General features: G+C 31.0%; 1 protein-coding gene across 2 annotated transcripts; it reads right to left on the reverse strand.

The window, feature by feature from the left end:
* LOC105785984 (probable flavin-containing monooxygenase 1) lies at nucleotides 1-2,210 on the reverse strand. Of its 2 annotated transcripts, XM_012612196.2 has the most exons (5): nucleotides 1,690-2,207; nucleotides 1,383-1,620; nucleotides 1,135-1,310; nucleotides 682-1,040; nucleotides 1-600 (listed from the first exon to the last, which is right to left on the reverse strand). In XM_012612196.2, exons 1-5 carry the CDS (start codon nucleotides 2,125-2,127, stop codon nucleotides 258-260), a joined length of 1,554 nt encoding a protein of 517 aa, XP_012467650.1. In that variant the 5' UTR covers nucleotides 2,128-2,207; the 3' UTR covers nucleotides 1-257. The 2 variants fall into 2 exon arrangements, with proteins under 2 accessions (XP_012467650.1, XP_012467649.1); XM_012612195.2 differs by having other exon boundaries at nucleotides 1,135-1,620; nucleotides 1,690-2,210.
* Nucleotides 2,211-16,870: the final 14,660 nt, after the last annotated feature.

Here is a 16,870-nt window from a genome sequence, read left to right on the forward strand (position 1 = left end):
TGGCGTAAATTGGAAAGCAGAAAAATTTGCCTATTACTTTTAATTACGTATTCCACTTGAAGATATCATGTAGATGGCTAATTGTAGAAAAGTTGATCAAGTAATGAACCAACACCATCCGCCTGTCCCCCATATGCTGGATTGCTACTGTTTTTATTTGGATTCATCCATATATTATAATCAAAGCATGAGCTGGTACATGCAAGAGTAAAGAAAGTAACAATTGTCAGCATCTAATGGGTTAAAAGAAGGCACGTTCAAGAAGGGACATAATCCAAGGGACCATAAGGTTCAAAGAATTCAGCAAACAGTCCCTTTTTCCGCCTAGGGTTCCACCCCATATCTTTGCACAGTTGATCATTGTACCATACATGGAGTGCACCGATACACTTTCTTCGATAGTATCCACCCGAGTATTGTTTCAAGTATTCATCCCATTTTCTCACATCCTTTTCCATCTCTTCTATGCTTGGTAGCTTGAATGTGCCGTCAAGAAGTTCAGCTAGCCATCGGCATCTTATCTCTGAGGTATACAAATTTGCAATACTTTCAGAGTATCCTATTACAGCTAGTTGAGGTATCCTTGGCTGAATGCATTCCCTGTTCCGAAAACATGACAATACTTTTATGAAAATCTTGAACCGACAAAACAAAATCATCATCATTAGTTTTCAAGTTGACCTGTAGAGTGGGGTTGCAGCATCAGGGGATCCAACTATGAAGTTTTGAAAGGTTTGGGACACGAACATGTCTTTGAGCTTTTTTCCTCCCTTGAATCCTGTGGCCAAAATCACCACGTCTGCATCTATAGGTACTGTCTCATCTTCCACCATAACGCCATTGTCACAGAAACTAAAACTTGGGGCCTTTTTCAATTTAATTTCTCCATCTTCAACTTTGTCATAGAATTTTTCTGGGACTGTTGAGGTCAAGCAAGAACTGATTTCATGGAGGAAGCTATGTGTTGGGACCATGCCATGCTTTGCCAAATGAAGCTTCCTTTTTATATCACTTTCAACAAATTTCGAATATGCCCATCTCTGTCAAATAATGACACCAGAAAGAAAAAAATAACTATAAGAGCAAAGAAAATAAATGGCATGTCATTTGATTCGGAGTTATTGCTGTTGTTACCAGTGGTGTAAGAATAGTGGCCAAGAGACCGAGGAGAAACCCTTCACTAGGCTTATGAACCATAAGCTCTGAGAACCGATTAAGATACATATATGCCAGTGAAAACCCCCAGGGAAGATAATCAGGGAGATGCCAGTGTGCTGTCCTGTATAAAACTGTACATGGGTTTTCTACCCCTGCAAACCAAATTGAAAGAAGAAACAAATATGGATGAATTCTAAGAGTTCGTTTAAATAGATTGTATTTACCATTTGCTGAACAGCACTCCATTGCAATGTCCAAAGCAGATTTCTGGAACCCAACAACAATGACTCTTTTGCCTTTGATGAATTCAGCAGCCTTTTCATCATCCATGGCTGCATAGTCCATAGAATGTATGACCTTACCATGAAATGCTTCCGGACCCTTATTTGGGGGGAATTCTGGTATGTTTGGCAGACCACTGAACCGTCCCACACAAAAGATTACAAAGTCCACTTGGTAGATCTGCAAAAAGAAAGTTGATGGATGATGGATGGACATGGATGATGGAGTGACATGTATGTAAATACCTACCTCAGTTGAAAGAGTATTCAAGTCTTCCACAATGAGCTTCCACTTGCCTCTGGAGCTGAAAGGCTCGCCAGTGCCACCCCATAAACTCCAAGACTGGATCTCTTCATCCCGGGGACCTTCATACAAAATACCAGCAACTTTGGTGTTGAATTTGATGTGGTTAAGCAAGTGGAAGTGCTTTGCATAGGCCTCAACATAATCCAATACCACGTGTTTGTCGGGAAAGTATTCAGTGACAAATGATGGCCAAGCAAAATCAGAGAACTGATAAAATGGCTTGGGAGTTTGGAGCTTTGTAGTCTCAAGCGCTTTGGTCCAAACCCCTCCAATCGAGCTTTGGGATTCAAAAACAATTGGATGGAAACCTTTAGATAAGATGTATTTACAAGCAAGGAGGCCACTTACACCTGCTCCAACGATACCTACCTTCCTCTCCATTGCCGTCTTATCTCTCTGGTACCTTCATAATGCTCTACTCTTCTTTGCCTCTCTATTTATACATCTCTTTGTATAAGACCAATAGCAGTAACTGATATTTTATGATATATGTGCAGTTATTTCAAAGGAATTAAATAATAAATTTGAAGTTGTTTTAATTGTAACACCCCAAACCTAGTCTAGAAGTTTAAGTCGAACTTAGACGAGTTACACCAACGTAGTAAAAACGTATTTCTTTCCAAAGTTTTTAACTTTGAAAACCAGAAATTCATTTTAGATGATTTAAATGATTTTGAAGTTTTGTTTTAAAACTTGACAGATACTGACGAGATTATAAAAAGAAAAATAAAACAAGTCCAAAACATATTACAAATCCAAAGGATTAAATTGTAGTTATCTCAATGCAAAACAATTCGAGCTCCAGCACACCGTCCAATCCTAAATCAAATATTTTCCTGACAGATAAAAGTAAGACAAAGGGTGAGTCACCAAGCACCGAGTATAACCAAACTCAAATAACAATAAACAAAACTTAATATATAAGCTGTAGTAACGCAAGCATTTGATAATAGTTGTATAACCTGTACGGAATAGATTTAGAGTATCACAGGAATTTCAACAGAGGTAGTACAACAAAACAAAGAAAAATAGAATAGAACAGAACAACGCAATTCAAACAAAACATAATCAAATGGAACAGAGCATAGCAATGCTGAACGGAACAGAACGGAATAGCGCAGAACAGAGCATGTATGTTTATACAGATGCAGTATTTTTCAACAGACCAGAATGCAGATTTATCAAAAACATTCTACCCATGTAACATCCTCAAAACCCCCTTGGTCATAAATAATATGAGATAAAATTTTAGTGACATAAGGTATAAGATCAAAGAAAATGAAAGTTGTAAGATATCAGAAGAGAGTTAAATCAAGAAGCATGACATGATGTATAATTGATTTCTCGATAAAATGAGAAAATGATATAAAGATGATAAAAGAGAATATTGAGGAGTATTAAAAATAATAATAATTAAGAAGTATGTTTTAGTATATTGATTTAAAATAAGGACTAAATCGTAAATATGTGAAATTTTTTGGCTCAAGTGTAAATATTTAAAATTTAGGGGATCAAAGTGTAAAATGAGAAATTTGAAAGACCAAAAGTGAAACTAATCCAATTTACTATGATACGGAATTGGCATGTAGGGACCAAATTGAATAGATGAAGAATTATGAGGACTAAATCACAATTTTACCAAATTAAGTGATGATTCAATGATGAAATTTTAAAAGATCATAAAGGGTAAAATGGTCAATTAGAAAGAGAGAGAACTTTAGAAGGCAATGATGATGTTGGAGATATTTTGATGATATTTTATAATTATTTAATTAGATAAATATTACTTTATTAATATTTTAATGAGATATTTTATTAATATTTTATTATAAATAGCTAGTATAAAAGAAGAGGAAGATGAAAAAAAATAAAAGAAAAGAGAGAGGATCCTCCCATCTTTCCAATGTGGGTGAGGGGGAGAGAAGAAGAAAACTTTGTTGTCTTTACAATTTGGTCCTTCCACCAAAAATCCGCCATTTTTACCAAGAATTTCAAAAAATATTCATAATCACCAAGAGAGAAAAGTGATAAGGAGACTATGGAGAACAAGAAAATCACCTTGGATACAAGAAAATGAAAGTTGGAGGAGAGAGAAACTCAAGTTAAAGATTGAAATCAATAGGACAAGGTAAGAACATCAAGATTTCAATATATTTTTAAGTTTGATATTATTGAAAAAGCATGAAAATGATGTTAAAGTAGAGTTTTCTTATATAAGGTTTTAGGTTCTTGATATGTTAGTGAACGGAAATAAGAGGAAGTGATGGGAAATATTGTAGAGAAAGGAAAGATGGTTGTTATAAACTTGGTTATCAACATTTTGCACTAAACACAGTTTTGGACAGCAGCAGTAGTTTGACTTTGAAAATTCATCAAAAATTGTAGAAATTGAATTAAAGATTAATTAAAGTAATAAATTAAGGCCTATTGAGTCTAGTTTTTCATAGAAGAAACGGTGTAAGGAAAAAAATTTTATATGATGAGATATATGAATTTTTGTGAGACAAGGTCAAGTTGATTTCGGGTTTCCTTGTTCTGACTTTGAAAAATCATCAAAAATTGTAAAAAAAATAATTTTTAAATTATTAATGAGTCTATTTTCAAGAGAAACAAACAGAAATATCATTCAAACCCCGTACTAAGAGATAATTAATTTTTAGTAAAGAAAGGTCAAAGCTGTCAAACAGCAGACCAGGGATAAATTTGAAGATTTTACTGTACTTATTGACTAAATTATAAATTCTGAAATTTTTATGGTAAAAAGATATTTGAGTCTAGTTTCAAAAAAACATCAAGCGGATCTTAATTTAGAATTTTGTAGCTTAAGATATAAATAATTTAGTGGCTATGACTCAAGTAGGTAGCTTTGATATGAACATATAAGTAAATAGTGGAATTATAGATAATGTTACATATAAGCATGTTATATACTAAAAGCTAAAGATTCTAACAAATATATATACATAAAAGATGTGGAATGGAGAGGAAGTGGAGGAAAAATATATGAATATATATATATAGTAGATGAATTTGAGATGTTTTGAAATGGTTGTAGGCGATGGAATGATTGATACATATGAGTATGTTTAAAGCGAATTGATAACATAATAAGTGAATAATTTTTAATTGATGTAAATTCTTTGTTAAAATTTTATGAAGAATTAAATTGATTGACACAATTTAGAAATAAATATGAAATATACATAAAGTGGGTAAACTAATTTTGCAAGTGTAAGTCCTCCAATGGTCTTATTTGTAAACTTTTAATATTTGTGTTAATTTTATAAACTTTGTTATATTTAATTGAATATCGTGTTTTTACGAGGACCTGAGATTAGAAATAGATGTGAATGGATGATATGTAAAATGAAGTGGTGGTTATGACATCTGAATATGGTTCAGGTAATGATATAAAATAAATAAATAAAAATAAAGCTTGGAACTTGTAGAAAATGGAGACGGCGTCACAATGACAAGTTCGCCATGTCACTACGTGGAAACCCCCAACGTCGCGACGATAGTTCAAAAACTTTTATGAACTTTACAATTTGGCCTTTGATCAATTGTGGATGTTTTAATAAGCTCCTTTAACTCATAATTAATTCTATCGTAAATTCAATTATTACTAAAATTAGTTAATGATCTACATTAATTAAATAATAAGATAAATTGATCTGAAATTTTCGGTAGTTGCTTCAGCAACGAATGTGGCATCCTGATGTCTTGACTTGGCGATCGGGTCGGGTATAGGGGTGTTACAACCCAACTCCACTACACACCGAAAAAGAGTTCCTCAGAACTCGTCCAGCCAGATCACACCAACAAATAACAATGGATAATGCCACCAGTATTTTGCAATTAAAACTGTCAAATCGAGTACATGTGGTCAAGCCACTACAATACAATCGAACTACAAAAACAAAAGTGTGGATAAACCACTAGATAATGCAAATCATTAAACTACCAGAAACTTCCTCCTTTTATATTAACCCAAATCCTATGCAATGTGTCATGGCATGCTATTGCAGAATTAAAGTAATGAGAATGTAAGTCATGCTATCTCTCAATAATAGAATTAGTAAATATGGGAGTCCATGTTTTGTAAAACAGAATTATCAAACCTCAACAGACCATATCAGATTTGCCATGAAATCACATACACGGTTATAAATTAGAATTAGTAACAATCAATCCAACAGGTTCAGATATCGTATATTCCTCATCAACAGAATGACGCAGAGGCACTGATGGGTGTCGAATCCACCAATATAAACCTACACCTAATTTTGCAAATTTAAGCAGTGGGTTTACTGAAAATTGTTGCTCTTGACCAGATTTATGTCGGAGCAGTTGTCGTGCCCAAGAAGTTAAGGGGAGGGAAAAAAAATTGAAAACCTAGAACCTGAAATAAATAAATAAAATGCGTAAAAGTAAAAGTTGAAGATAAAATAATAAAAAGCAGTTAAATAAATTTGAAGAAAAATGAATTAAACTAAGCTCAGCTTTAGGCACGAGTTTTCCTCGTCTTTGAACAGATCCTCGAAATTAGATGAACTCCTCTTTTCCAATAAGCTAGTTATAGCTACCAAGGACGCCTTGGACACCAACTCTTCCTTGTGTAAATTATTTATGGAACGTCCAATAATTAACCCTTACCGATCGAACAACCAACGAAACATTCGTGATTTAGAACTTCGGCAGCTTTGAGTTCTAGAAGAGCCTAGCTCGAACCAATGCCCTCAACCGCGTGGGACATTTAAATCCGGTTATTACTTCCCTTGACGGAACCAAACAACAATCTCCACTTGGCACGCCAATGGGTTCACAGAAAACCGATTAGAATCGATCCTTTCAGAATTCCAATTGTACGTCTAACCACACTAAATCAAACGGTGTCTTTTTTGACTCAGTGTTGATCTGACTTTATGAGTTGACAAAATCATACTCTCAATCCAGAGAAATAATAAGTACTGGAATTTAGGAGTTTAGCTGCTCGAGTTCGTAACTCACGGGTTTTGACGAGGCTAACTCCGACCTAAAGCTGAAAATGGATTTAGTTAACTAAGGTTTGGGGCATGTTGGTATTGGGCATAAATTAAATAAGGTAAAATGGGTGAAAGGGATGGTTAGCTACGGGAAATAAAAAGGGAATTTGGAAAAGGAATTGCAAATGGTTTAAGTTGGTGGCTAACTAGGAATTAATAAATTGAAGAAAAAGAAACTAAAAGCAACAAAATAAATTTGTGAGTAGAAAGGAGAGAATGTATTGAAAGATAAAAGCTTGATATTTCACTTGATGATTAAAATGAACAAAATAGACCATTATTTATACTAGTGGCTTTGCTAAATTAAGAGCCAACTAGTATAGAAAATCAAGGAAAAATATTCCATGATATAAAAAAAATCCCAAAATAATCTCCCACTAAGTCAACAAAAATTTCAGCTAATTAGTATTGGAAAAATTCTGCTTTGGCCATCATTCTTTGCTTCTTTCTTCAATCTAGCCCAATTGTTTCATTTTTCTTCTATTTAGCCCCAAATTGCATCCCTGCACAAAATTCAATAAAAACATGGAAAAATTAGTGGTGCACTCTCATAAATTAACCAATTTAATTACATAAAATATGTAACTTTAGCATTTAATCAGGCACACCAACAAACTTAACAGAATACAGATCGTACCTGGATAATTCACAGACATAGACAATAGCACATTACGTTCTGACAGATCCTACTCACTTAGGTTCAACCATAATAGATATACATACAGATCACAAGTTGTCACATCATCAGATATCAAGTTATATAGTCTAATTCAGATTGTACAGACCCTACAGTAGGCCTGCGCCTGTTTCGGACGACTCTTGTGGCCCTAGGGAAAAATTCCAAATATAGATTCACACGCCGTGCGGTTTCACATGGCCTGGAGAACTGGCCTGTGTGGTTTCACACGGTCTAGCACACGCTCGTGTACTCCCCCATGTGGTCCTAATTCGCAAACAATGAGTTACACGGTCTGGACACATACTCATGTCCATGTCCGTGTGGCTCACACTGCCTGGGCACACTCCTATGTCCATGCTCTTGTGGTCCTAAATCATAAAAAGTGAGTTACACGACCTAGACACACGCCCATGTCCATGCCTGTGTGGCCCTAAATCATAAATAGTGAGTTACATGGCTTGGGCACACGCCCATGTCCTTGCCCGTGTGGCTCACACGGCCTGGGCACACGCCTATGTCCCTGTCCATGTAGCGCCGACAGCCACATTTTTCTTCGTTCAAAATTCGCAAAGACAGGGAGTTTCAGTATGCACCTGATATGGATTCGATGCAGAAACAACCAGGATGACTTCTTGTCCTCCTCGCACGAAATCAACAACAGAAATTTAGAACATTGAAAGAACGTTACTCTTGAGAACTTCACCTGACAAAGACTTACACAACTCAGAATCCATTCCAACGAAAAGAACTAAACGTAACTTCGACCATCATCAAACTCAAACAAATAAACTTGACAAAGGCACTTACAGTTCGATTGAAGATTAATCGCACAAAGGAAGGATTCAATGACAGAATAACGGAGTAGAAGAAAGAAAAGAGAAAAAAATAATATTGAATAGAGAGAAGCAAAAGAAAAAAGAAAAAAATAGAAGGAGAAGAGAACGTTCTGAATATCCTTTTCGGAAGTTAATTAGCTTGTTTTCTTTACAAATCAAACAAAACAATTAAATTACGAAATGGTGCAAAATATTTCCCTATTATGTACACAGACTCAAACACAAGACCAAAGGATATACAAACACTTAGCCATTGAACCAACAAGCTAATTCTTGTTATTAGTTTATCGGAATTAGAACTTATGTCAGGCGATCACGAATAAGGGTTTGATAAAAATAACAAAATTTCAAGGAATAGGGTTCAAACCTAAAACCTCTCACACATGACCAAAACACCTAAACCAGATCAATTTCCTTTTCAAAAATTTCCAAAATCTAAACTTGAAATCGAAGGATGACCATACATGGTTTCAAAACCTAATTTCTTCTAACCTAATTTTTGAGATGTTACAATAATTTATTTTGCTTGGGTGAGCTAAGAATGCTGGTAAATCGGATATAAGACAGTCTTTTTTTTCTCAAAAGAGCCTTTAACAAAATGCGAAAAATGAATTAAGTCCCTGTATTAAATTTGTATCTACTTAAGTCCATTCGTTAATAGTTCGGTAATTGATCATATTGACCACTAAAATAAATTGAAAGATCAATTAGATGGTGACACGTGATAGTTTCTTGTTTAATCTAATATTTTTCCTATAGAAATAATTGAAAAATCATAAAAATGATTAAAATAAAAGAAATTATCAAAAAAATATTAATATTTAAAAATATGAAAATTGATATAAATATAAAAACATTATAAACATATTATAAATATTATAAAAATATAAAAACTATAAATTATAAAAAAATATAAAATTAATAAAACATATTGTAATGGCCCAATTTCGCCCGGGCCCAGTTTACAAATAAATTACAAACCAAAAAAATACATTAAACTCAAAAAGCCCAATTTACAAACCCAAAATTAACCCTAACCCTAACCCTAACCCAAAGTCCTAGCCCACAACTTAAACATTTTCAAAAAAAAACATAAACCCTAACAGCCTCCAGCGCCGCACCCTCTGCTGCTCCCCTTGGTGCCTCCATGTCAGCGCCTTCGTACCCTCCTCGTACCTCCACAGCATGCTCCCAAAACAGCTGGCCTTGCACCAAAACCACACCTACAGACACAAATAGCAGTAGAAAGAAAAAAATGTTGTATTTTCGGCTATAAAAGCCACGAAACCACCATGTATATTTTTTTTACACACAAAAAACACAGAGAATCGGACACTCAAGTATCAATCAAAAACATAATAGCAATTTTCTAAAGGTGGTTCTTTTTTTGTGTTATTTTTTCGAATAGATTCATTTTATAAATAGAAAATAATAAAAAAAAGACAACAAAAGAAAGATTTAGAAGACAAATTTTTGCGCACGGCTGAGGTAGCCACTTCTGATAAAAAGTAGCCAGAAGTCAAAAGGTTTTCTTTACTTTCAAGTCGTTTTCGTGAGGATTCCGGGAATTTTGGGCCCTAATTTAGGTTTAGGGGGTTAAAATAGTAAAACTGGGGTTTTTGGTATTTTTCGGCACCACGGACGGTGGCACCGTCGCCAGTGACCGGCGGCTGGCATAGCGGGCGGCCTGCAGTTCGATGGCCGGAAGTTACAAGAGGGGAGAGAGTTTTGAGAAGCTTTTTGAAGGTTTTTTTTAAATGATGGGCTAAATGAATTTTTTTGGGGCAAAAATTTGACTTTTATAGGGTGCTAAACGGCGCCGTTTTGGTAGGGTTTAGAAAGCCCCAAAACAACGTCGTTTTGAGGCTGACCTGCGCGCGACCCGACCCGCCTAGGAAGATCCGCGTGTTTTTTATTAATGGGCTATTTGCGCCTTTAGCCCTTCCGCTTTTTTTATGGTTTGCAATCAAGTTTCTTTCATTTTTTAATTGCGCCCTATAATTTATTTCAATTTACAAATTGGTCCACTTTGGAACTGCGTGTTTTGGAGGGTGAGGATTGTTGCCCATTTGGTCCCTATTTGTTATTCGCGCGTTCAACTTGGTCCTTTTCCTTTTATTATTTTTTGATTTGCCCCAAATTTCTATTTTAAAATTCAATTTAGTCCCTTTTTGTTATTTTATTATTAAAAGTAATTAATTTAATATTATTATTACTATTACTATTTTCCTTTTTATTTATTTATTTGTTATTATTACCATATTATTAAATAAATTAGTTTTGCATTATTATTTCTATTTTATTTATTTATTTATTTACCTAAATATTTTAAATACATTTATTTTATTACATCATGTCATTCATCTATTTATATCATTTTATATAATTTAAAACTTTAGATTTTTATTATTATATTATTTTTAATATCATCATCATTATTATTAATATTATTATTCTTAAATTGTTTTATACAATATTTATTTATTTATTTATTTAATATTAGGTCTTTAGCTTCAAATTTTTAGTTCGTTATCCTTATTATTTGTCTTTTTGTTTTTGGCTCGTTTATTTTATTTTATTTTCGTTCTTTATATTATCGTTTACATTAACGCATTTATTGTTATTCTGCTATGCATATCAACACCGTACTTTATTTCTACAAATTCATGTTACATTAATCATTACCCAATACATAATTTTTTAAATAAGCGACATGTCGTATTTTGGGATTCGAAAAGTCGTTCTCTAACTTACGGGGTTTCAATTACGGGGTTTCAATTTTCTCGATAAATCCGAATACACGAACCTTTTTAAACATAAGTTTTTAAATAATCTCGGGAATTAAAAAAGATCGTGTTCTAATTTATGGAATATGATTTCTTTTCTAAAACCGAGATAATCAAATATCTTTTAAAATAAATAAAACTTTTGGTGTTTATTGTCATTTCAAGGATTTAAGACATTGTGTCCTAACTCACGGGATATAATTCTTTTTCTCGATTGACGTGAAATACGCTCTTTTCTAAAAAAAATTCAATTAAGTGATATTTTAACAAAGGATCGTATTTTAAATCTTTTCAAAATTTTCAATTTTTGACACTAAGACATTAATTAATCAATTAGGTACCAATTTTGGGCATTACGAGGGTGTTAATCCTTCCTTGTACGTAACCGACTTCTGAACCCATTTCCTGGATTTGTGTAGACCGAAAATTGTTGTTTTAGTAAATCAAATATTTTATTAAAACGATTAAATCACAAGGTGATCCGACCACACCTAATAAAAAGGATTGGTGGAGACTCTCATGTTCGTTTTCGTTTTTAAAATCAAAGTCGACCCTTTTTACAAAAAAATGATTTCGACACATATTAAAATATATAAAATTATATAAAAAGTATTAAACTTATATAAAAATCATAAAAAAAATATTAATATGATATAAACTTATACAAATTATAAAAAAAATCATAAAAACTTGAATTGAACCAAATTAGTTGGTTAGACAGATTAGATCAAAATCGATAAGGATGTCGGTCTCGAGAAAGGAATGAGATCGATTAACCTGGGAACCGAACGGTTGAAATGATGTTTTAGTTTTTTTAGTTTATTAAATTTTTTATTTAATTGAACTAGACGAATCAGTCGAACTAGCAAACCGATGGCCTAATTAATTCAACCACTGATCTGGTTTTGAAAACCTTGGTTAGAATATTTCAATTTGGCATATGCTAATAGTTGGATAATGAAATTTTTATTTGATAAAAATATTAAAAAAACAATTAGTTCAACCTCCCGGTTCCTGGGTCTACCAATCTAATGGCTTTTCCCGAAACAATACCCTTGCTAATTACAAGTTAATCTGTCTATTTCAAGTTTTTATGACTTTTTTATATTTTTTTATAAGTTTATATCAATTTTAATATTTTTACAATTTTTTAATAATTGTAATATGTTTTTTAATTTAAATATTTTAAATAAGCTTTACTAAATTTATAATATTTATAAGTTTTTTATAATTTTAATAAGTTTATATCAATTTTAATATTTAATATTTTTATTTTATAGTTTTTTATGATTTTTTATAATTTTATGGGAAAAACATTAGATTAAACCAAAAGCTACCACATGTCATCATCTAATTGATTCATCAATTTATTTTAACAATCAATGTGGTAAATGATAAAAATCGTTAATGAAGAGCTTAATTGATCGTTTTTGTTAACGAAAGGGCTTAATTGATTTTTTTTGTATTTTCATAAAGGATTTTTTGACATATAAGCGTTTATTTTTAAATATTTTCTTGTTACTAGAAATCCTATCACACGGGTATGTTTGTGGAAACCATAGATTTAGAATACATATGTGTGTTTAAAAATAACATACAAGAAACAACGAAACGTATGGTTGTAAACTAATTAATCATAATAACACATTAAATATGTACTATATTAAAATTTAAAAATTAGATTAAATTATGAGTAAACGAAATTTAAATACATAAATACAAGAGATAAATAATACTAAATGTACTATAATTATTTATCATGGTTTTGTCATCAATTGTGAGTTAATATCGAATTAACTTTTGAGACCAACTCAATTAAGAAAATTATTTTTATATATACAATTGGTGGAGATATTAAATTATGCATATTAGAAAATGTATAAAAATATTAAATAAAATTTTAGTTGAGTGGTAAATTTGAAACTTTATTAATCAAATTGGCATGAGTCCAAATCTCATTATATGAATACTTTTTTAGTGTTTGTTAAATAAAAAACTAAAATATTTTGAATAATATGACCTATTTTAATTATAGAATGATATTTTCATAATTTCTCAAATAATCCATGACACAAACTTATTCAGAATTTTGTTAATAATATAATATACAACTTTCCTATTAATTATCTATGAGAATATTTAATAGATATGAATATTTAAATATTTCAAAAGGAAATCATTTCATTAGTCACCATCAGTCCATTATCTACAGCATTCCTATCAATTTCATAAGATATTTTAGTCTCTCCATCGAAATGCATTCATAACAACAACAAAAAAAGAGTAATTCTTTTCAATTACTGAATTAGATAAGTTATAAAAATATTTAACGAGAGTTCGATTTTTGCAGTAATTTTAAAATTTGTGATTAATATTTATTTTTTAATGAATTTATAAAACATGAAGAATTAATTATTGAATTCATTTCAATAGATACATTAAAAATAAAAAATAATTTTATTTTTAATTAAATTTAAATAATACTTTTAATATATTCAAATTAATGATGTATATATAGACTTGTTTTACACTATTCGAGTGTTCATTATCGACTTTTATTAGTGCTTTTCAAGTTTGAAAGTGTTGAGCTTGCTTCTAGAACACTACTACTCTACACTCGCCTCTTTTGTCTACTTGTTCTAGTTAGGAGCGGTGGCCAGTGTTTACTGCTACGCATTCATGAGTCGTCCAAGTTAGGCAAAAAAAATAAAAAATAAAAACAAAACAAAAAGGAATATGATTGTCATGATATATTGCTTGAAACAAATGGTTTAAAAACACTATATTATGTTAAGGGTATTTTGATGATATAACAATCAGATTTATATACTATTCATGTCATTCGAGACTTATTACATTGAAATTGAGATATTGATATTATGCATGTGCATCGAGAATGTAATAAAATGGTTGATTGCTTAGAAAAGATTGCAGAAGAAATGGTTATTGACTTTCTTTTATTTCAATCTCTTAATTTTGCTTTAAATATACTGCATAACAATGTTAGTAATTTAGTTTTCCTAGATTGATTACTATATAATAGTTTTACCCTCTTTAATAATTGTTTTTTGTGTAAAACAAAAAGGAAAAATTAATGTCTGTATCTATCTTAAGTGTATTTTGAAAAGCTGCCAAATAATGTTAAAACTAGATATACTGATACCTAAGTGCGAAATTATATTTATTTGAATAAAAGTTTTATTTTATTAGTTTTTAAATATGAGTTGTAGTTTTTTTGGATAATTTCTTAAAAATTATATAATTAATTTTTAATATATTAATATTTTTAAAAATCGTAATTTTGAAGGAAATATAGTTTTCAAGGAGTAAAATTTAAAAAGAACCGAAGCTTTTTATAAAATTGTAATACCCAACCCCATTTGCTTATTAATATTTTGCGGTTATGGATTGCGTAATCTAAGTCCGTGACATAAGGAGGTAGTTGTTATACATCAATAACAATGTGTTATTATAGAAAGACAATTGTTGTAAACTTATAATAAATCCATATCGTGAATTTTTATCGAATAAAAAAGTGGAAATCAAATCAACAAAATTAAAAGATATATGGTAGGTGCATACATTATTGCTTTTATGCATATTTTATTTTACGTTCTTTAACATAATTATTTATGAAGTTTATAAGTATAACAAATTTAATTAATTGATATGAGTTATCAAATTAAATTAATTAATTTAGGCTAAAGGGTCAAAAAAGTCCTTAGTAAAAACATCAATTGAGCCCTTAAGAAAAAAATGCACCCAATTGAGTCCTCCGTGACCCAAAAAAAAAAATCATTTGGCCCCTTCTGTTAACGGAAACCGTTAGTTGATTAGTATGATCGTTAGCTCAATTAGATTAATAGTTGTATGATTAATGTCATAATACATTTGATTACACAATACTCCAATAATTAGAAGAATGTGCATTTGATCAATATTCTTGAAATTATTTGAACACTACAATATCGTTACATTTGTACATGGATTGATTCAAGTTGATCAATGATTGTATGATTAATTCTATAAATTATTGACTTGGATAATGATTGCATAATTACTTGGATAATCCATTCAATTCGATTAATGGTTGTACGATTAATGCCATAATTCATTCAAATTGTTTTGAAAGATTATGATTTCATCATGTTTAAGTAACAATTTTTAAACAAAATTAAATATATAAAACAATTTAAAAGTTGTGAATGGTACTTATATAATTAGAGTTTTAGACCCTTTCATATGATCTTGAGTAGCAAGAATGTTCGATTTTTTTATACCAAATACTCCGCAACAAAATGTTTTAGCAAAAAGTCCTACCTTAATGAGTGTGATTAATTTGATGAATTTTTTTAACATTAATCTCACTAGGCATAATTTTTGAAAATACCATCAATGTTTATGGGTTTTTGGGTTTGACCCATTAACTTTTTTTTTATTGACACCCTCAACATTACGATTTTTCATAAATCAACCCAATTTTAACAGGAAGCGTGAGTTAACCGTCAGTCAACTGCAAGTAAAATGACATCTCAAGGATGCTTGATCAATTTGAAGATGCTTACCCTTTCCCTCTCACTCCTTATCGTCCCAACCTCCACCACCGCTCCTTTTCCTCTCACTCCTCACCGTCGATCTCACCACAAATGTCTCAAAACCTTCTCCATCTCTATCTCCATCCTCAACCTCCCTCCCTCATCATCATCAATAGCGTGGTGGTTAGTAGTGTCTAAACCATTTTTTGAAAACAAAAATTTAGTTGTCGACTTTAAAAACAAAAAAATTGGAGTCGCCACCGATCCTTGATTGAGGTGTGATCGGCTCACCTTAAAAATTATTCTAGTCTACGAAATTTGAGAGAACGAGTTCGGGAGTCAGTTACGCACAAGGAAGGGTTAGCACCCTCGTAACGCCCAAAAATCGGTACCAAATTGATTATTTAATGTCTTGGTGTCGAAAATTAAAAAGATTTTGTTAAACTCAAATTTTGAAATCTGAAAAGGATAATCAATTATTCAAGTCATGCGAAGAAATTGAGACCCAATACGTTAGGGTATAATTTCTCAAAATCCCTGAATTTTGAATATCGCTTTTTTAATTAATTTTTTAAAGAAAATCTTCATTTCGAGAAAGCAATATGTCATGCCCAATGCGTTAGGACATAACATATTGAATTCCCGAAAATGATTTTTGCTTATATTTTAAATAACGAATATTCTCGGTTATTTGGAATTAACAAAGAAAATCGGAACCCAATACGTTAGGGCTCAATTTTCCTCGAAAATCCCTAACTTTGAATATCGTTTTTATTTTGAAAGCCTTTGGATCATAAAACCAATTTTACTATTTTTTACAAAAATCAAAATATTTATTAAAAATATGTTAAAATATTAATGCAATATGAAGCAAATATTTAAAATTAAATTATGCATATTTATAAGTATAATATAATTATATAAACAATTTTAGCAAATACGTATAGCAATATGAGGGAAAGGGAAAAATGCGTAAGTCATAAAAATAGTAATAAAATAAAATACACATAAAATGTATTAATACATGTTTTTTTTTAAATGTATAAATATAATGTATTAGTAAATATAAAAACATGGAAAATGTTTATAAAAGCCTTGAAAAGAATGCAAAAATATATGTACATTTTATAAAATGTATATACATATGAATTATAAAACATGAAAACATAAATATTATTATATAAAAAATGAATGTAGATAAAATATGTACGAACTATAAAAATAAAATATATGATAATAAAAT

The sequence above is a fragment of the Gossypium raimondii genome, chromosome 1, assembly GCF_025698545.1.
Source record: "Gossypium raimondii isolate GPD5lz chromosome 1, ASM2569854v1, whole genome shotgun sequence".
Classification (NCBI taxonomy): Eukaryota; Viridiplantae; Streptophyta; class Magnoliopsida; order Malvales; family Malvaceae; genus Gossypium; species Gossypium raimondii.

What these genes read in the sequence shown, in the direction of transcription:
- LOC105785984 (XM_012612195.2), bottom strand. Translation starts at nt 2,127, where the DNA reads ATGGAGAGGAAGGTAGGTATCGTTGGAGCAGGTGTAAGTGGCCTCCTT. An exon ending in TGAATACTCTTTCAACTGAG is followed by an intron (nt 1,621 to 1,689) that starts GTAGGTATTTAC and finishes TTCTTTTTGCAG; the next exon opens with ATCTACCAAGTGGACTTTGT. An exon ending in GCTGCAACCCCACTCTACAG is followed by an intron (nt 601 to 681) that starts GTCAACTTGAAA and finishes TTTTCGGAACAG; the next exon opens with GGAATGCATTCAGCCAAGGA.